The sequence below is a fragment of the Syngnathus floridae genome, chromosome 15 (assembly GCF_059516105.1).
Source record: "Syngnathus floridae isolate MCC-2025c chromosome 15, RoL_Sflo_1.0, whole genome shotgun sequence".
Classification (NCBI taxonomy): domain Eukaryota; kingdom Metazoa; phylum Chordata; class Actinopteri; order Syngnathiformes; family Syngnathidae; genus Syngnathus; species Syngnathus floridae.
In genome coordinates this window covers 3,805,001-3,824,436 of record NC_142427.1, presented here as the reverse complement: position 1 = coordinate 3,824,436, position 19,436 = coordinate 3,805,001, and the positions used below count along the sequence as shown (strand labels likewise).

Below are 19,436 nucleotides of genomic sequence, written 5' to 3'. Positions count from 1 at the left end.
ACGTCAGTAGCGCGGCGCGCCGGTTGTTTACATACAAAGTGCCCACACAAGGACTACCGGCATCATTAGCGGTGATCATTTCTAAGTGACACGGAGGACAAAGAGTTTGAAGGAATTAAGGATTTGGAGTGACATAGAAGGTTTGAAAAACTATTATGGCTTTTACGCGCGCCCGGTCTCCGCTTAGTCGGGGGCCGGCGCTCGGCCGAGTGGCTGTCCGCGAACGGTGCACGGGGCTCGGACATGGCCATTACGCACGCCCGGTCTGTCTGGAAGTCCACGCCGCCACACGCTTGGAAGTTTGTTTTGTTTAATAAAGAGCCGTTTACCAAACCCACGTCTATCCTTGTATTTTGTTAACGCTACAATATAGTTATATAGTAGATCTGTGGAATAAAGACGAGGCTGACGTCAGGGCGCACGTGCGGCGATGTTGACAAAGGACGAGGAATTTGATCGATGGATTTAATGGAATTAAAGTGCACGGATGGTTTGATAATATTATTGGCTTGTATTATAGTTATTTGAAATATAGTTTATCTATCGTTATATGAGCCTGTGGAATATTTTGAAGTGCAAGCGCCCTCAGCCGTGCGCACCCATTGTTGACAAAGAACGATCGATGGATTTAATGAATTGGAGTGACACCGATGGTTTTATAAACATGTTATTCATGTAATAGTTGTCCTTAATCACTCTATATGTTACGTCAGGCCCGTTCTCAGCTCTTTGTTTGAGTTTGTCACGTTAGCATACCTATCGTTTAGCCTGTTGTTGCTATTTAATGAATTGGAGTGACACCGATGGTTTTATAAACATGTTATTCATGTAATAGTTGTCCTTAATCACTCTATATGTTACGTCAGGCCCGTTCTCAGCTCTTTGTTTGAGTTTGTCACGTTAGCATACCTATCGTTTAGCCTGTTGTTGCTATTTAATGAATTGGAGTGACACTGATGGTTTTATAAACATGTTATTCATGTAATAGTTGTCCTTAATCACTCTATATGTTACGTCAGGCCCATTCTCAGCTCTTTGTTTGTGTTTGTCACGTTAGCATACCTATCGTTTAGCCTGTTGTTGCTATCGTTTAGCCTTTTGTTGCTCGTTCATGACTGTTTTTGGTGTGGGATTTTGTCGAATAAATTGCCCCCAAAATGCGACTTATACTCCGGAGCGACTTATATATGTTTTTTTTTCACTTTTTGGGGCATTTTATGGCTGGTGCGACTTATACTCCGGAGCGACTTATAGTCCGGAAAATACGGTATGTCCAAGATTGGAGAAGAATGTTCACAGGAAGGTCACGTGGAGATAAAACCAGCAGGTGCCAGAAGGAGCCACCCGAGAACTCGGCCAAAGATGATCGCCAAGGCCGAAAGACGGGAGGGAAGACAACAGCCCCCTCCACACACACACACACCAACAGCCCCCCACCTCCACACCGAATCGCCCATAATCAGCACCACTCCCATGCAAGCAGACTCTCCTTCGAACTTGCCCCACCCCGAAGACTCATCACCCATCAATCTCGGCCCACAATGTGCTACTGAATATAAAACTGATCTAACAACCTTGGACTTTGCCTTTTTCTGAATGGAGACTTTCCGCTCTTGAAGGGCCCAGCGCTGTATTGTACTTTCCTGAAAACAGAGCTTTTTGAACAAGAATTGTGATTCAACTCAACCAATCTGTGTAAGTCTAATTTCTGCTTCAGTGTCTTTGCATTTTCCTAAATCTGAAGAAATCAAACAAGCACGCAGTGAGTAAATTGGATAACAGGTGATTGGCAAAGGCTTTTGCCGTGAGGCGCAGATAACGCGCTCCCTAAATTGTGGACAGAATCCAGCAGACGTATTGGAGGTTTCCTTTTTTTAAACAGAGTTGAGGTTTTATTTGTTTAATCAAAAACGTTACTTATTTCAAATAAGCCACTTGCAGATCTCTGGGTTGCATTGTGGGTAAGGTAATGACTACCAAATGGTATTTAAAACTGGTGGAAAGCAACGCTGAAAGCGGGGATTTGGACCATTTCAACCTCTGTGTGTTTTTTTTAATCAATTTTCAACATGCCTGTGTCGTTTGATACTCTACTCTCTGTTGAGACTTGACAGTTAGGATTAGTTACGTTTTTGATTAATTGACTGGAATAAACTTGGATTTGAACGATTAGAGCATGCGCAGATGAGATTTGCTTCACCTTCAGAAATCGCTCAAATAAGTTAGGTCTTTTATACATTTATTTTTATATTAACCGGTTAAAATGTTTTTTCAATCATAAAGTCAATATCAAGAATGTTTATTTGATGATAGTAATTCATTGAGTCAATATCAAGAATATTTATTTGATGATAGTAATTCATTGACTTGCCCACACGGGGTGGTAACTAGCCATATTGTCACATCTATTAAAACAAAAGACCAGAATTGTCTTGCAAGTATACCAAAAAAAAAAAAAAATTCTAAACGACAAACGCATCTGTTTTGCTCTGCACCAGAATGAGCCATTTTTTCTCAAAACAGAAGCCGGGTAAGATGAACGTACTGAGGAAGGCGGACGACGACGAAGAACAACCCGGAAGTGCTTTGGATGATTCATAGCGGGCTCGCGTTGCTAACAGGTAAGTCAACTAATCAGACGATGTGGTCGGTTAAGTTTGTTTGTCCTCTTAATGTCATTTTGTGAAAACGTTTAGATGTCCAACTGTTATTTGAGATCACGACAGTCGCTGTTTGCAAACATGTCTGTCGACTTTTTAGCCTTTACTCCGTTCGTAAGCATCGTAATTCTGCAGTACCAAAAATATTGAAGTAGTGTACCAGCCTGCCCCAGGAAAGCCGTACCTGGAGCCTCATATCACAGTCATAGGGCAGAAGCTACAGGCAATGGACAACTTCCCCTAGCTAGGCAGTACCCTCTCACGAGCGGTGAACATCCACGTTTAGGTCAACAACTGGATCGCTAAGACCAGCGCTGCTTTCGGGAGACTCCATGAGAACGTGTGGGAGCGAACGGGACTCAGTCTGTCCACTAAGGTGTAGGTCTACCGCAGAGTGGTTCTTACCATCCTTCTCTAAGCCAGCGAGACCTGGATGGTCTTCAGTAGACACGCCCAACAGCTCAACTATCTCCACCCAAGTTGCCTCCGCAGACTCCTCCACATCAAATGGCAAGACAAAATCCACGAAGCAGGGATGAGAATTTTCCGCTGATTTCCGTGTTTTTTTCCGTCGTAAGTATTTTCCTGAACCGTATAAATCCCTTGACATTTTTTTTTATATATATATATATATGGGGGGGGGAGCGGCCGGCTTGCTGGCCGTGAAACGTTAGCCTTGGCGACTCTCGCGGGCATTCGCCCGCCCGCCGCGACAGCGTATACCCTCCTGCTACTTTTACGTGCTTTTTCACATTTGCCATTATCATCCCTGACGAAGGTCCTTGAGCGAGCTGGCATGCCCATCGTATATATATAGGTCAGATACCCTCTTACAGAAAGCACAGATCAGATGAGCTGGGCACGTCGTGAGGTTGCCTCACAGCCGACTGCCGAAATAGCTGTTGTACGGCGAGTTGTGCCAGGGCAAACGGACAGTGGGAGGATAGAAGAAACGCTTTAAAGACGGCCTGAAAGGTTCCCTCAGAGACCTCAGCATCGACACCAACAGCTGGGAGATGCATGCTCTGGACCACCGAAGCTGGCTCACGGCTGGAGCTCGTGCAGCCGAAACGCGATGCAGCACAGAATAAGACGTGCTGAGAAAACGTGCTGAAGGCAATACCCGAGCTGCTGCCATTACAGCGACTACACCCACCCATCTGTGTCCCACATGTGGGCAAGCCTTCAGGGCCTGGATTGGCCTCTTCAGTCAGACCCACAATCCCTGCTCATCGATCTAGTCAATGGTCATCTTTGAATCCGAAGCACGAACAACACCAATTCCGCAAAAAACTAGGAACACGTTAATTTCTCTTGATTGTCTGGAAACAAATTCATTGTATTCTGTCCTGTGTCTGTGTGTACGTGCGACATAAAACAAATCATTAAAATCCATCACTTAGTCAGTCGCTTGTTGTGAAAGGTTCTGGTGGTTCTTCGAGTCTGAATTTTCTTCAAGTTCAAGTGGTGATAGAAAAACATTGATAGTATTACAATTTTCAACGACGAGTCTCAAGTTGGGATCAGAAAGGTTCTGGGAGGCCTCTTCAAGGTCGTGAACATGGGCATTATGAAGGTTCTGAAAATTTTTACTTAAAGTAAAATCTGTCAAATTAGTAGTCTCCTCTCTGTTGTTCATTTGTTGAGGATGAGCAGGCCAGCGGATGAGCTGAGATGTAGCGAGGAGGACGCTGTGGACCGGGAGGACTTTTTTGACTGCCAAGAGACTTTGGAGCATCCGGACCGGGGAGACCGGGACGGACGACACGCCAAGACAGACATGAGACGCGAGACGCCGGACGACACAAGAATAGAACCGCTTGAGGACACACTGAACGATTCCGATGACGACTTGAAGGAGCGCGGTAAAGAAGTGGAAGATGAGCATCAGAAGGAGGAAGAGGAGAAATTAACAGAGGAGGAAAAGGAGGTAAAAGCAGGTGAAGTTTGATGTCAAAAACACACCTGCACGCTCTGATGGGCCATCGCTGTCACCTTTTTGTCACCTCAGAGCCGACGATTGCACAGTCTCGTCTTGAAGGAGGAAGGAAATTGCCACTTTAAAAATGGAGGTCAGCTGAGCATCATATTCACCAGCATAGTACACGCGTCGCTTTTGAGCTGCGTGGCGTGTGTTTGCGCAGATTGGTCTCTGGCGGAGCAGAGCTACACGCAAGCGTTGGTGTTGTGTCCGCGCTGTTTCAGCCAAGATCAAGCCGTCCTGTTCTCAAACAGAGCGGCTGCCCGACTGCACCTGGTAATGCAGCACGCTCATGCTAACACGTTTACTCCGGCGCGAGTAAGCAAAGTCTCCCAAGTGGACACGCCGGCTTACGGATGAGGTGGCGCCAGCCGTGCATTAACAGGAACGTTTACCCTCTTGCATCAGGACCGGAAGGATGACGGGATTGCCGATTGCTCCAGAGGTGAGTGACGGCTATTTTTTCATGTTTGGAGGGCTGCCAGCCAAATTGACTTCATGGCTCTGCTGCTAGCGTTGGAGCTGAAGCCAGACTACCTGAAGGCCTTGCTGAGGAGGGCTGAGCTCTACGAGCAGACAGAGCAGCTGGAGAAGGCGCTGGACGACTACCAGAAGGTTCTGGAGCGAGACCCTGGGCAGGCGGCGGCCAGGCGGGCCTGCGTGGTGAGTTCAGGTCAAAATTTCGGAGTTGCTGTTTTAATGGGACGAGTTGTTGGAGCGGGCTCTTTCTTTTGTTTGTTTGGGGTTCTGATCTGCAAGTCCAACTCCTTCCTGTCTCCACAGAGCTTACCTCAGCAGATCCATGAGAAGAATGAGAAGCTGAAGGAAGAAATGTTAGGTAGGAAGCCACGTTGTCCGCATTTGTAATCGGGACTGATGATCCATGACCTTTATTGGCCTCGGGCAGGTAAGCTGAAGGAGCTGGGGAACATGGTCCTGCGACCGTTCGGCCTGTCCACCAGCAACTTCCAGGTCAATCAGGACACCAACACGGGCTCCTACTCCATCAACTTTGTCAACAAGCCCAATAACACGTGACTGCGCCGCACCGTCTTTCCACAATAAACCTTTGCTGTCCTATCCCAACCCCGGGCTGATCAATGAGCTATCAATCAGGTGGTGACAAGTGCTTTATTGAGCTCGAGTCCAAGACGGAACAATTACTGAGCTCTCCGGGACAGCAGCATCTCCCGAATGTTGTCCTCTGCCTCCTTGACGCTGCGTTCCAGGTACACCTTTTTCTGCTGGGATGCACAAAACATGCAACGGCAGCTCGTCACAGGAAATCACTCATGGCTGAGCTTAAAAGGTGCAACGTGAAATGAAGCAGCTACCTCCAGTTCCTTGATTTTCTCTTCAGCCGTCTTCTGCTTGACCTTGAGCTGCTGCGTGATGTCGTCCTTGGACTGCAGAATAAACCTGAAGTGCATGAAGGCGGTCAGAGTGTGGATCGCTGGCAGGTGGACGGCTGGGAGACTCACATGCGTCCAACGCCCTCGTACATGCGCGTGCTGTCGGTGAGCGTGTTGATCTCTGCGTGAGTGAGGTTGGCGTGCTTCTGCACGTGCGTCAGCTGCTCGATCTGCAGGTCGGCCAGCTTCACCTTCTGCTGTGTGTCGATCATCTTCACCTGCAGCTCAGAGAAGGCCTGACGCCCGCAAACACCAACTCGCTTACTTGCATTCAAAGGGCGACCCGGACCACGCCTTCACATACGCAACATTATTTTCTATACACACGCACCGGCCTCGCGGTCAATCAACGACTAGTAAACAATGGACTGATCGCCCGTCAGTCTCGGCGCACAACCGTTGCCATTCTCATCTATGAACATTTCGAAGCTTACACGCAAAGACACGTGAGGCCTCGGTTGAGACTCGAATAGCAAAACAATGCGTCGCACATGTTGTTCATGCGTCTTTATACGAGGAATTACCTTCTTCAGCTCCAAGTCGACGGGCGCCGCCATTTTCCTGACAGCTCCGGTGTTGCGCATGCGCCTGACCGACTCCGTTTGACAACATCCGCTACACCGGCAATTGCACAATATTTCATTTTTAAATCTCTACAAATAATTGGGATTATTCATCATGCAGTTTTGTTCATATGCGTGTGTTATATTTTTGTTGTTTTTACAACGTCTTAGTCATCCGTGAATCTGAAACTCAGCTCAGAGACTCACTCCGAAAACTATTTCAGAACAAAATAGATTACAGTATATTACAAAACAAGCAGCATCTCCCACCCTATCCTTCTGCTAGACATTTGATTGGCCCGCTCGTGTTACACATAAACATGCTTCAACGTTTACTTCCCGGTTCTAAAGGGAGAGAAAAGCAGACCTTAAAATAATAAAATTATTGTTAATATCAATAAACATGTATATTTTATTTTAAAAGCTGAAACCGAAAATCATTTTTGTTTGAATGAGTTACGTGATGCCCAACTGCCAAAGTTTACTATTCGGTTCTAAAAGGAGAGAAAAGCAGACCTTAATAATAATAATGATAATAATAATTTCATCCATCCATTTTCTGTACCGCTTGTCCCCACGGGGTTTGGGGCGTGCTGGAGCCTACCCATGCATATTTTTAGCACGTCCGCCTCACAGTTAGGAGGGTGCGAGTTCGATTCCACCTCCAGCCCTCCCTGTGTGGAGTTTGCATGCTCTCCCCGTGCCCGTGTGGGTTTTCTCCGGCTCCCCCGGTTTTCTTCCACATCCCAAAAACATGCTTGGTAGGCCGATTGAGCATTCCAAATTGCCCCTAGGTGTGAGTGCGAGTGTGGATGGTTGTTCCTCTCTGTGTGCCCAGCGATTGGCTGGCAACTGATTCAGGGTGTCCGCCGCCTATACTGCCCGATGACTGCTGGGATAGACTCCAGCACCCCTGCGACCCCCGTGGGAACAAGCGGTATACAAAATGGATGGATGAAGGACTGAATGTTTACAATAAACATCAATATTGATAACTTTCTTTTACATTGACACACCAGTAAACTAAACAGATCAATAAACAAAAAATAACACAACCAAAAACAATAAGTAAACAACACTACTTTAAATCAATGCTGGCTGTCGGAGGGACTGATTCTGGTGGGCTGGGCTTTTTCTGGGGCAGCTCTACCATTGGTACTGCAGCGAGCTGTACTTGACTTTCGTCAGTCCTGTACGTTTTTCCTTCAAGTAATTTACATTCCTCCAGTAAGAGCCGAAATGTTGTTCAGTCCGACCGGTGTGTCGGAGTGTTTACGCGAGTGGGGAGATTTGGAGAAGGACTATCAACATATTCAGGTGAGTTCTTCACCGTTTGTAGGCTTAGTCAGCAGAGGGAGCCAGGAGGCTAACTTGGAGTTGACGTCATGATCCTTGTGTGTGTTTTTTAAATATTGTATTCGTTTTCTTCACTGGCCGCTTTTATTTTGTCTTTGGGCTACACGCGAACGAATAATGAAACATACCTCTTGTGTAATGACGTCGTTGTCACCACTTCGGTTTCCGACGATGTTACGTACTATGTCGGCGAGGTAATTCGAATATATCTGCAGAATATAATGCCCTTATTGTCATTGTACAGCGGGTATCCAATGAAATTGGGCCATAAATGTATTACAGTTTACTGAAAAACTTATTTCCGAATGTCGTGTGTTTTTTTTATGTCGTAAAGCGGGACGGTCGTAAACAAGTACTAGTATAGTTACTTTAATTAGTTTATTTTGGCCTGTGGGACTCTGGAGGCAGCCGACAGGTGCCGGATGGCCAAGCGGAACGCGGTTTGGGCAGTTGCTGAGGCAAAAACCCGGGCATAACAGGGGTTGTGCTCGATTTAGTTCCCCTGTGAGATTGTGTTCCCCCTGCCGCGGGAGCGCGCACGCCTTGCTTGGAAAGCGAAAAACCGATGCCGTACGGCGTCGTACGGCGTCAGCACTGTGTTGTTTTCAATAAAAACATGAAGAACTCACGTTTGCGTCAGTCAATTTTAATTTTTATAAGAATTATTCTCATTTGATGTCTTTAAGTTCATCCGCGTTCTGCGACAGGTGGTGGGGAGGGGGGATAAAAATTGTAACAGGAACTCTATAAAAAAATGTCAAGCCGTGAGAATTTGTGCCCCCCTCCCATTTTGAGAACGGTGAGTCCTGGACATCGACTGGCTTTTTTTCTATCTTCCTGGGGGTCTGTTCAGGTTGTGTGGCCAATTTGAACAGGTTCCCTCATTCCTAGACCAAATTGCAGGGGGGGAACACATCCTCACGGCGGCCCGTATATGAGTCCAGCACTCACATAAGGGGGGGGGGGGGGGGGGGGAACTTATCCTCACGGGACCGCCGTGAGGATGTATTCCCCCCCTGTAATTTGGCCTAGGAATGAGGGATTCTGTTCAAATTTGCCACACAACCTGAACAGACCCCCAGGAAGACAGAAAAAAAACAGCTGGAGTCCAGCACTCACCGTTTTCAAAATAAGGGGGAGAACATATCCTCACTGCTTGACATTTTTTATAGAGTTCCTGTTACATTTTTTATCCCCCCTCCCCACCACCTGTCACTTTGCTTGGGACAAAAGGAGGCTTCAGAACTGAAATTTCTTCTCAATTATTCATTCAAATCAATTCACTCAAATCATTCTCGTAATGAAAGATTTGATCACAAAACGTGTGTGGCTTTTTCTTAAATGTTTGACATTGCTATAGTGTCAGCCTTTAATTATATTCCGCTGCCATTTCAAAGCAAATGAATAAATGCAACAATATTAATTTGCTATGAAAATACCTGAGTAATAAAATGGATGGATGAATGATGATCACAATTAAGTATAAAGTCTCCTTTGTAATACATACTCCTTGTAGCATGTAACGGTACCCAAAAGGAGGAGTTTCTTTGCATCGAGGTTTATGCAAAGAGCTCACGTAATTATATCGTTGCTTTTTGGTGAAGTGAATGAGTGTTCCGTCTGTACGACTGGCCTTTGAATGCACCCCGCTTCAATGGCAGAACGCGGATGAACTTAAAGACCTCAAATGAGAATATTTCTTTATAAAAATTAAAATTGACTGACGCAAACGTGAGTTCTTCATGTTTTTATTGAAAACAACATAGTGCTGACGCCGAACGACGCTTTCCAAACAAGGCGTGCGCGCTCCCGCGGCAGGGGGAACAAAATCTCACGGGGGAACTAAATCGAGCACAACACCTGTTATACGAAATACGCCAAAAATCGGGCATGGATTGGCGAGGCCAGACGAAATTCTGGTCCACCAACCGGCGTCTCAGGAGGGGGAAGCAGTGCACTGTTAATACTGTTTACAGTGGAGACGGTGTGCTGCTGACCTTGACTCGGGACATCGTGAGTCGGTGGGGAGGGAGGGATGGATATTGAAATAACATTTTCCCCACAGTCCTAGCTATTGTGACGTGCTGCATTGCAGTTTTGGTGCACTCGGGCTCAGATATTAAGACTGTCACTGTCCGATGTCATACAGACTAATTTTGAATACGTTTTTTATTTTTAGATTTGAATTTAGTAGGTTGCTGGATTCTGTCCACCATTTAGGGAGCGCGTTATCTGCGCCTCACGGCAAAAGCCTTTGCCAATCACCTGTTATCCAATCTACTCACTGCGTGCTCGTTTGATTTCTTCAGATTTAGGAAAATGCAAAGACACTGAAGCAGAAATTAGACTTACACAGATTGGTTAAGTTCAATCACAATTCTTGTTCAAAAAATCTCTGTTCTCAGGAAAGTACAATACAGCGCTGGGCCCTTCAAGAGCGGAAAGTCTCCATTCAGGAAAGGCAAAGTCCAAGGTTGTTAGATCAGTTTTATGTTCAGTAGCACATTGTGGGCCGAGATTGATGGGTGATGAGTCTTCGGGGTGGGGCAAGTTCGAAGGAGAGTCTGCTTCCAAGGGAGTGGTGCTGGTTATGGGCGATTCGGTGTGTAGGTGGGGGGCTGTTGGTGTGTGTGTGTGGAGGGGGGCTGTTGTCTTCCATCCCGTCTTTCGGCCTTGGCGATCATCTTTGGCCGAGTTCTCGGGTGGGGGCTGTTGTCTTCCCTCCCGTCTTTCGGCCTTGGCGATCATCTTTGGCCGAGTCTTTGGGCGGCTCCTTCTGGCACCTGCTGGTTTTATCTCCACGTGACCTTCCTGTGAACATTCTTCTCCAATCTTGGACATACACTGTCGTACCTCATTCTTATTCTTTTAATTTTGTCATTTTGTACGAAATGATGTTAGCTTTTGGCTGTGACATCATTAATCTATTGCTGTTCTTTTGATACATCATGTCTTTGCTTATTCTTAGTTTAATCATGCTTCCAACCGTATCTTTTCTTTGTTAGGCAAACTATTTCCCTCTGTGCAGAGCGTTCAGTAGTAATCAAAAACTGGCGTCTAGCATTAGTCAAAACATAAGATACAATCAAGTACTGAACGGTCAAGACGACTCTGGCCGTGTCCATGATTCAGAGAAAAAACATCAGGCATGCATTACACAGTTCCTTAAGGGTCATTAAGCTATTTAGGCAATATATCAAAAGTCATTTGTTATTTCAAAGTGCTCAGAAATATATCAGATCATAAAGTTATAAAAACCTTTCTCATCACCACTTATCAAAAATGTCTAGTTATGTCTTCTTTATTGATTTGGTGTGTAGGTATAATTATATGCTTAAAATGTTTCTTTTATTTATTTAATATGTGAATATACTTGTCTGCTTATGTACTTTATTCAATGAGGTTTGAGCATATCTGTTTTTGTAGCTAGGCAGGACTTTTTGTATTTTGACCCCATTTCCTGCAGGTAATACTAGATTTATATTTGGTGCTCTTTCTGAGAGGGCGCCAGGAGCCTCACGGATGGCAAAGTAGTACTTGGTGTCAAGGAAGTATCGTGGAAGCACAAGCTCTCAACTGAGAGGCCGGAGGATCAGAGTTCAGGATCAGGATCAGGATCAGCCCAGGCTGTGAACAGAGTCTAGAACGCTATGTCTAACTGCCGAGAATCTTGGCAAAGCTAATCGTGGGCCGTCTGCTCCTCAGGACACACATCGCCTGTGCCGAGTGAAGCTGGAGGAAGTCACTAAATTGCGAAGTCGCTGCACTTCTGCCATCGCCCGCCATAGGAAGAAGCTTAAAGAACTCTCGTCGTCGCTCATGCGGTAGGCTTATTTGGCGCTGGGACGCGTCGTGGCGCAGGCTCTCACTTCCTGTCTTTAGATGCGAGTCCGAGCGGCTCGGGCGCAAGTTGAGTCCAGTGGAAGCAGACTCTGTGGCTGACATCCGGGCGGCGGCGGACGAGCGAGCCCGCACCTTCTTCGAGATGGAAGCCTTCCTCCCGAAGCCAAACGGGTTCGGTTGCCTCGGTTCGGAGCAAAGGGCACCCGAGTGGTGGCGTGCTTTCATGTGTGTAGCACGCTTCCCCTCGCTCGCCACTCTTGTCGCCCCATCGCTTTGTTGAATGTGCGCTCGCATGCCCCTTTGCAGGTTGTACCTTACGCTGGTTCTGGGAAACGTCAATGTCACACTCCTCAATAAGCAGTCAAAGTGAGTGCCGCCCATCGTCACGGCGACCGCCTCCAGGGCACGCGCTGACGTCTCCCAACTCCGTCTCCGCTGCGCAGATTTGCCTACAAGGATGAATACGAGACGTTTAATCTTCACGGTCATCCTCTTCCTCTTCTCCTTCACCTGTTGCTTTTTGTTCAGCTACAGGTGAGTCAAAGAGTGCCCGCTGCGCCTTCAACGGCTCCGCCTCCAGCTTTGCCTTGATTCTGGCAGAGCTTTAGACGCCCTCTTCAACTTCCTCCTGGTGTGGTACTACTGCACGCTCACCATCCGCGAGAGCATCCTCATCAACAACGGCTCCAGGTAGGCCATTCCGCAAACGTCAGAGACGGACGAATGCACGTTGATGACCGTCCGAGCCATACTATTCGCCGTCGTCCGCTTTCAGGATCCGAGGCTGGTGGGTGTTCCATCACTACGTGTCGACCTTCTTGTCCGGAGTAATGCTCACTTGGTGAGCGTAGACTTCCCTTCTCTCTGGTCGAGCCCACGCCCGACGTGACATTTTGCCGGTGTCTGCCCGCAGGCCTGAGGGGATTCTGTACCAGATGTTTCGGAACCAGTTCCTCTCTTACTGCTTGTACCAAAGTAAAGCGGCTGGCGCCATGAGCAGCTTGCGCGGCCTTGCATGTGATCAGATTGTTTTTGTCTCAGGTTTCGTCCAGTTTCTGCAGTACTACTATCAGAGCGGCTGCCTTTACCGACTACGAGCCCTCGGAGAGCGACACAACATGGACCTCACTGTTGGTTTGTTTTGCTCCTTCGCAGGGCGTTGCAGTATGATATCGCGTCTCTGTATTGCCACGTGGCCAAAATCGAGCAAGTGGCAAAATACAATTGCCCAAAACCAACAAACAGCTTCCTAGTTTTGATGCAGGTTTCTTCTTTTACTACTTCAGAGGGTTTTCAGTCTTGGATGTGGCGGGGGCTCACCTTCCTGCTGCCATTCTTGTTCTTCGGTCAAGTGAGTTGAACTCCCACTGCTCAATCGTGTTGTGCCTTGAGAATGCAAGTTGAATTCTTTACAGGGCCAAGCCCGCAACACAAAAACCTTTTAACGCAAATCATGCCTCCCCGTTAAAATGAACAGAAGTGCCATAAATTTGTTTGAAAAAAAGAATAACAATTAAAAAATAAACAATTGTGTTTGGTGACCAGGCACCCGTTCATATTGTACTTGATGAAAGTGTAAATTAACAAAGGCGCATTTCAATAGAAGGCCAGGGGAAACTTGAACTATTTTTGGGCGGCTTTTTATTTCACTTTATTTTGTCATGGCCACAAGGGCTGTATAGTACAGACTTACAGATGTACCACAATAATGTTAGTCAGAATGTTTGCCAGTGAGTAGTTTCTGTTCGCGAAGGCAAAGTAATGTGTCGGTTTGACTAAAATGTGTTGTCGGTCATCCTCACAGTTCTGGCAGGTGTACAACAGCATCACGCTCTTCAAGATGTTCCGGCTGCCGGAATGTAAAGAGTGGCAGGTGTGTGACTGGCCGAATACCTTTGCCTTCCCATGTTGAAGCGCTTTTGAAAAACGTAATGCTTGCTTGCGGCCGAGGTGGTGATGTGCGGCTGCTCCTACATGACGCTCTTCCTGGGCAACTTCTTCACCACACTGGGGGTGGTCTACCATAAGTACACGATGAAGCCGAACCAACCCAAGTCCTAGGACTTGAGCGTTTCGACCCCTGCCCGACCTCCGTTTGACCGCCGCAAAGCTTATCCGCTCTCCTCGAGTGGCCTTCATTGGGAGACCTTGTAAAGAAGGAAAGTGTGTCCCTCTGGTGTATGGCTTGCCTTTAAAACGTGCTGAATAAAAGCACTCCTACACCAAGGCACCTTGCGTTTAGGTTATCTACTCAATGTTATCGATTCGACAATGCTGCAGTGCACACGGCTTTTCTTGTTGGTGTTTTGCGGCTAGAATCGGAATTGTGAAGGACAAATTTGCATCACTTTCACTTGGTGAAATACATTTGACGAAATAGCTCGCGATAGTGAAAACGCACGATTGAAATTTCACCCACCGCCTTCTAGCTGCGAACAAAATGCAGTGTCTGAAAATGTCCAAAAGATAGCGGCATTGAGACGCTGCCTCCCGTTTTGCCCCTAGTTAAGTCACTGTCATTTTTGTGTAATTATTTGGAACGCTACAAGCTTCGTTTAGAATTGCAGATATGCGAACACAGAGTTCGAGCACCTTGCGCGCACATTGAAATGCATGAGCTCACAATTGTGAAATTCCTGTGACTGCGCACGACGTCCTCTGCTCTGTGATTTCAACATTTTCTGACACAAAGACATGAAAGGAGTCGGGGGGGGGGCATAAAATCTGAAAGTTTAAGATGAAAAGCAGCTTTACACCCAATTTGCTGCGGCGGAACTTTCTGAAGATGGGAGGGGGGGTGAATGTATGCGTTCAGGCTGGAGGGCGAGGTTGGTGGAGGGGGTATTCTCTTATGCCAGTTCGCACTGGCCACTTTCATGTGCCTCATTAGAAGCTGCCAGCAGCCCAGGGATAAACTGAATCGAGGATGTGGAAAGGACCCTGCCATGTCTTTTTAAGCTAAGGATTGCTCACCTTTAGTTTTATTTATTGAATGGAAGAGATATTAGGCACTGGTTTTGTCAAAATAAAGCTCTCTCAATCACCCAATAAGACAAGGGTGGCCAACCCGCGGCTCACGAGCCGCATGCAGTTCCTTGCCTGGTTCCATGTGGCTCCTTTACGTTCATCTCAACATTTGTTTTTTGTCAGAGATGGGACCAAGTCACACATGTGCAAGTCTCAAGTAAGTCTCAAGTCTTAACCTTCAAGTCTCAAGTAAGTCCCAAGTCATTTTTTTCTTGGGCAAGTCAAGTCAAGTCCTTAAATAGGTCAAGTCAACTCCAAGTCAACTCCAAGTCAAATCACCTTATTATTGCAATTTTACCTGCAGAATCTGATCTTAGTAGTGAAAAGACAAGATATCAGTAACTTTAAGTAACCATCATTGTCCAATGTGTCTAACCCAGGTATGGGCAAACTACGGCCCGCGGGCCACATCCGGGCCACGGGACCGTTTAATCCGGCCCGCCAACCCTGAATAAATTGTATTATTAAACATTTTTTTGGGTCGTTTTGCCTGCAATGACAGCATTCTTGTAATTCGCGCGCTGAGCTTTCAGATACATTTTTACACAAAAGCCACCCACAAACCTTCCCCTGGAATCCTTCCATTAAAATGAAAAGGAAAAGCAAGGTGGACACTGCGTGCCGAGTGTTTAAAAAAGAGTGGACAATTTGGCTTGACGTATGCGACATGACGTTCAGCCACATGAACATCAACATCAACCCGTCACAGATCTAGGTAAACGGACCAACACCTCGGATATCTCCTAAGAATTGCCACAACAAATTTTACTCCAGACTATGACGCACTAGCAAAAAAAGGGAGACCAACAACACTGTTCCCACTGAAAATGAAGGGGAGGCTCTCAAGTTTGTTGTAAAAAAATGCATTTTGAATATGATTTGTGCAAATAGCAGGGATTGAAACTAGTGACCATTCTCATTTTCAAACAATGCAGGATGCTCAAGGACATTGATGCACCACCTGTTTGCGACTAATCTTAACCTGTAAAGTTCTTAAGGCTTACTTTGAGGAAGTGTTTCCCGTTTCCTCACCTCTGTTACCAGGTGTTTGTGAGTTAAAATTCTGCTCTGATTTTCAGATACCCCTCACCATGTTGCCGTTTTGATTACTTTATTTGGATGTATGCTTTCACCGATTCTTCAAGATGATATATTTGGTCGTAATGTTTGCCGTTTGATGTGATCTCATAAGATAAACATCTTTCATTCTTCTGACCTGCAGGCACTGAAGTGATGGAGACTGTTATTCATAATAACAGTGTCGTATTTTATGAGAATCACTGATAGCAGTTTTTTGGTGAATTTTCTTTTTTTTAATGCTGTTAATAAATGCATTTGTTTTCAAAAAAACTGTATGAATATCCATACTTTACTACCTACTAAAGGCCAAAACCTTTTATGCAATGACCTTTACAGGTCGTTTATATTACTTCACACAAACACTACATCCATCTACTCCTGGTTCGGCCCTCTGGTCCAAATTTAGAACCCACTTCGGCCCGCAAGTCAAAAAGTTTGCCCACCCCTGGTCTAACCTGTTAAAAAAAATATGACAATAATTTGGATTTGCACTGTAATTACTGATATTCAGTAAAATACACCATGGAATCAAACAAAAAAGAAATTACCTCATACAATGATTTATTGACAGCTCAATCTAAACAAATGAACGTCTGCCGACAGTGTCTGACACATTTGAGTTGCAAATATGAAAAAATAATCTGAAAAAAAAATCTGAAAGAAGAAACACAAAGAGCATTAGAAACATTTTATGTTTCATCTGTAACATCTGGAGACACCAGAGCTCTATAAACTTCAATTTTCAACATTGTCAGAAATGGTTTTTGTTGCATATCTCGCACTGTGCTGTCCGTCTTTTGCCGTCATAAAAGTAATTGCGGCTGTGGACTCGGTCGGATTTTTGCACCGAGTCCGAGTCCGGCCTCTTGACCACCGAGTCCGGCTGTCCATTTTTTTCTGTTAATTCATGTAACTGCTTAGTCTTTATTCCAAGCTAATTTAGATAAAATCTACCAGAACGAACGCAACTGCTTTCACACTGGCTGGTTCGGCTTATATAGAATCCCTTGCTGAGAGCGTGGACGTAAAAGTGAGGCGACGTTCCAATCGGACATCGGATCAATAACATTTTCCCTGCCCTACCGGAGTTGTGCTAGTTCATAACGTAGATCACTCATGGAGTAGTCATAAATGTACCGTTGACAATTTAACCGATAGAAGTGGATACATTGGAACATAACCTACACTCTAATATATTATTTGACATGGTATTAAATGCGTGGGTTTACAAAAATAGTCATTGAAGCCCACCCTTAGCCCTGAGTGCCATTGGCATGAGGCAAAACGCTTGAAAACACACACTCTCGCCCAATTAAATAACCATTCTGAAACACAGGACATGTAAGATAATATTTTTTAATCATTAATTACACCGTTATAGCTCAGACATTTATCTAAACACGACCCCACATCTATCAAAACACATCAATGATATAACCTGGGTGACATAATCGTCCTTGACATTGGTACATAATGTAAACATCAGCCTAAGTGCAACTCAACGTGGCCGCATTGATCGTAAGCAGGGCTGTGGACAGTATTCCTACGCGCATTCTCAGCAGCATGATGAAAATAAAATTGAACTTATTTTTTTTATTGTCGGACTCGGTGGACTCGGTCAAAATCAGCACAGAGTCCGAGTCCGGCAAAAATGACCGAGTCCGACCGAGTCCGAGTCCCCGAGTCCCCGAGTCCGAGTCCACAGCCATGGCCGAAGGTGATGACTCGCGGTACCGCTCCCGCTGACATGTTTGCGCATGTCTGATATAAAGGGGCGTGATTCTCCAATAAACAAGTTCGGTAGGTAGAGAGGGCACGACTGATTGATTGACAGGGTAGTGATCCAGTCATGACAACGCCATTCTCAGCCTGCGCTCCTACCGTGTTATCGATTTTAATTTTTTTTAAATGTATTATTAATTTTATATTCAAACTGAAAACATGAACTAAATAACACTGAAGTCATTCACGTCATCGTGTCTAAAGTCAAGTCAAGTACCGAGTCTTTAACTTTCAAGTCCAAGTCGAGTCTCAAGTTTTTTCATTTTTTGTCAAGTCAAGTCACAAGTCATCAAAACAGCGACTCGAGTCGACTAGAGTCCAAGTCACAGTGACTCGAGTCCCCATCTCTGTTTTTTGCATTTATTTATTTATTTATTTATTTATTTATTTATTTATTTATTTATTTATTTATTTATTTATTTATTTATTTATTTATTTATTTGTGCGTGTTCGCTTTGCTTGAGTTCAATATGGTAATTTCGTCAAACGCTGCGTGTTCGCTTCGCTTGAGTTCAATATGCTATTTTCGTCAAACACGCATGCGCATGAGGTGAATTCCCGCAAAGGAGGAGGGGCAAACCCATTCGAGGAAACAATTAGTGTAAATTTCGCTCTCAAAATGGCAGGGAAAAATGCGCAGCTAAACGTGGCCCAATTAAAACCGAGCGGGGGGGGGGGGATGTAGTTCACGTGTGCTCATTTGTAGGATCTGGCTCTTTGCGGTAACACAGTAAAAAATATGGCTCTTAGTCTCTGTCTGGTTGGCGGGCGGAGGGGTGAGGGTGGGGGGGTAGTTCATGTGTGCTCATGTGTATCATGTGGCTCCTTGCGGTAACGCAGTAAAAAATGTGGCTCTTAGTCTCTGCCTGGTTGGCCACCCCTGCAATAAGCCATAGGGTGGTGCCACATCTATCTAAATAAAGCGCCTCATCCCACTGCAGCATAGTTCCTTGACAAGAAATGTACAGTCTTTGGATAAGGGACATTTTGCGGAGCGGCAAAACCTTACACATAATGATGATAATAAATTAGAAAAAATATATAATTATTTTTCAATTAAAATATGCCACAGGCCAATCTTAAAGGAGACGTTCCGCAACTGTCTTCTGTCTTCAAGCCAACTGGCTTCCCTGCAGGAGGCAAATCAAGAGCCGCTCCGTCGGGGCATGAGAAGCTCGTCCGCCAGGGAAGCTTGTTATCTGGAGCGGGCCGGGCGTGCGCTCACTTCCTCTGGGAGCTTAGATCACAGCCATGATCAAAGGAGACGAAAGAAGAAGTGAAGCCCTGAAAGGGGACCGAGAGGTGTCTCTGATTAAGGTGAGGATCTGACGCCGTGCGCTATGAGGACACAAGTCTTGGGACACACAACTCGTGAAGACGGATTGCGCCATTGTATGCTTCCAGATATTTGGGAACATTGTGCTTAAACGAGTTTGAGGTGGAAGGATGACCCTTGTGATGAACTCCAACGAGTGAACTCCATTATTTTCTTGCGGTCGTAATACAAGGGCGGGGAACCTTTTATTTTTGACTCAGTGGTGAACCTATGCTCATCCTATAGCTGATCGTACATATTTGTTTGAGTGTCGCATCGTATCTTTACCCTAAAATTTGCTGAGGACTTTTTACCTGCTAACGATGCCAATCGGAGATTATGGGTGTCATAATTCATTCAAGTGTTTTAGCTAAAGGCGGGAGTCAAAGGAGCCCCTCTCGAAAACAAGTGATAATG

General features: G+C 45.6%; 4 protein-coding genes across 8 annotated transcripts in view; 3 read left to right on the top strand and 1 right to left on the bottom strand.

The window, feature by feature from the left end:
- The first annotated feature begins 1,553 nt into the window (after positions 1-1,553).
- On the top strand, positions 1,554-5,727 carry ttc1 (tetratricopeptide repeat domain 1). 4 transcript variants are annotated; one of them, XM_088398946.1, is made up of 9 exons: positions 1,559-1,695; positions 2,524-2,621; positions 4,308-4,590; positions 4,672-4,732; positions 4,805-4,917; positions 5,050-5,086; positions 5,156-5,304; positions 5,425-5,479; positions 5,549-5,727. In XM_088398946.1, the coding sequence occupies exons 3-9, from the start codon at positions 4,309-4,311 to the stop codon at positions 5,677-5,679; spliced, it is 828 nt and encodes a 275-aa protein (XP_088255072.1). In that variant the 5' UTR covers positions 1,559-1,695; positions 2,524-2,621; position 4,308; the 3' UTR covers positions 5,680-5,727. The 4 variants fall into 4 exon arrangements, with proteins under 4 accessions (XP_088255069.1, XP_088255072.1, XP_088255070.1 ...); XM_088398943.1 differs by having other exon boundaries at positions 1,554-1,695; positions 4,672-4,917; XM_088398944.1 differs by lacking the exon at positions 1,559-1,695 and having other exon boundaries at positions 2,505-2,621; positions 4,672-4,917.
- Positions 5,728-5,758: 31 nt separating this feature from the next.
- Positions 5,759-6,687, bottom strand: pfdn1 (prefoldin subunit 1). 2 transcript variants are annotated; one of them, XM_088398948.1, is made up of 4 exons: positions 6,578-6,687; positions 6,123-6,289; positions 5,976-6,060; positions 5,759-5,885 (listed from the first exon to the last, which is right to left on the bottom strand). In XM_088398948.1, exons 1-4 carry the CDS (start codon positions 6,635-6,637, stop codon positions 5,802-5,804), a joined length of 396 nt encoding a protein of 131 aa, XP_088255074.1. In that variant the 5' UTR covers positions 6,638-6,687; the 3' UTR covers positions 5,759-5,801. The 2 variants fall into 2 exon arrangements, with proteins under 2 accessions (XP_088255074.1, XP_088255073.1); XM_088398947.1 differs by having other exon boundaries at positions 5,759-5,882; positions 6,578-6,668.
- A 1,048-nt stretch (positions 6,688-7,735) lies between these two features.
- tmem120aa (transmembrane protein 120Aa) lies at positions 7,736-16,205 on the top strand. The gene is given in 13 exon segments (XM_088398942.1): positions 7,736-7,933; positions 11,678-11,796; positions 11,855-12,040; positions 12,122-12,181; positions 12,259-12,294; positions 12,296-12,349; positions 12,416-12,505; positions 12,591-12,656; positions 12,729-12,790; positions 12,857-12,949; positions 13,102-13,166; positions 13,620-13,688; positions 13,766-16,205. Coding segments are annotated over 13 exon segments (1,089 nt in total). The 5' UTR covers positions 7,736-7,855; the 3' UTR covers positions 13,877-16,205.
- A 2,639-nt stretch (positions 16,206-18,844) lies between these two features.
- mcama (melanoma cell adhesion molecule a) overlaps positions 18,845-19,436 on the top strand; it is a 13,976-nt gene continuing 13,384 nt past the window's right edge. Inside the window, exon 1 of the mRNA XM_088398617.1 lies at positions 18,845-19,021. The gene's annotated coding sequence lies outside the window, so the exon portion shown is untranslated. The remainder of the gene's footprint in view (positions 19,022-19,436) is intronic.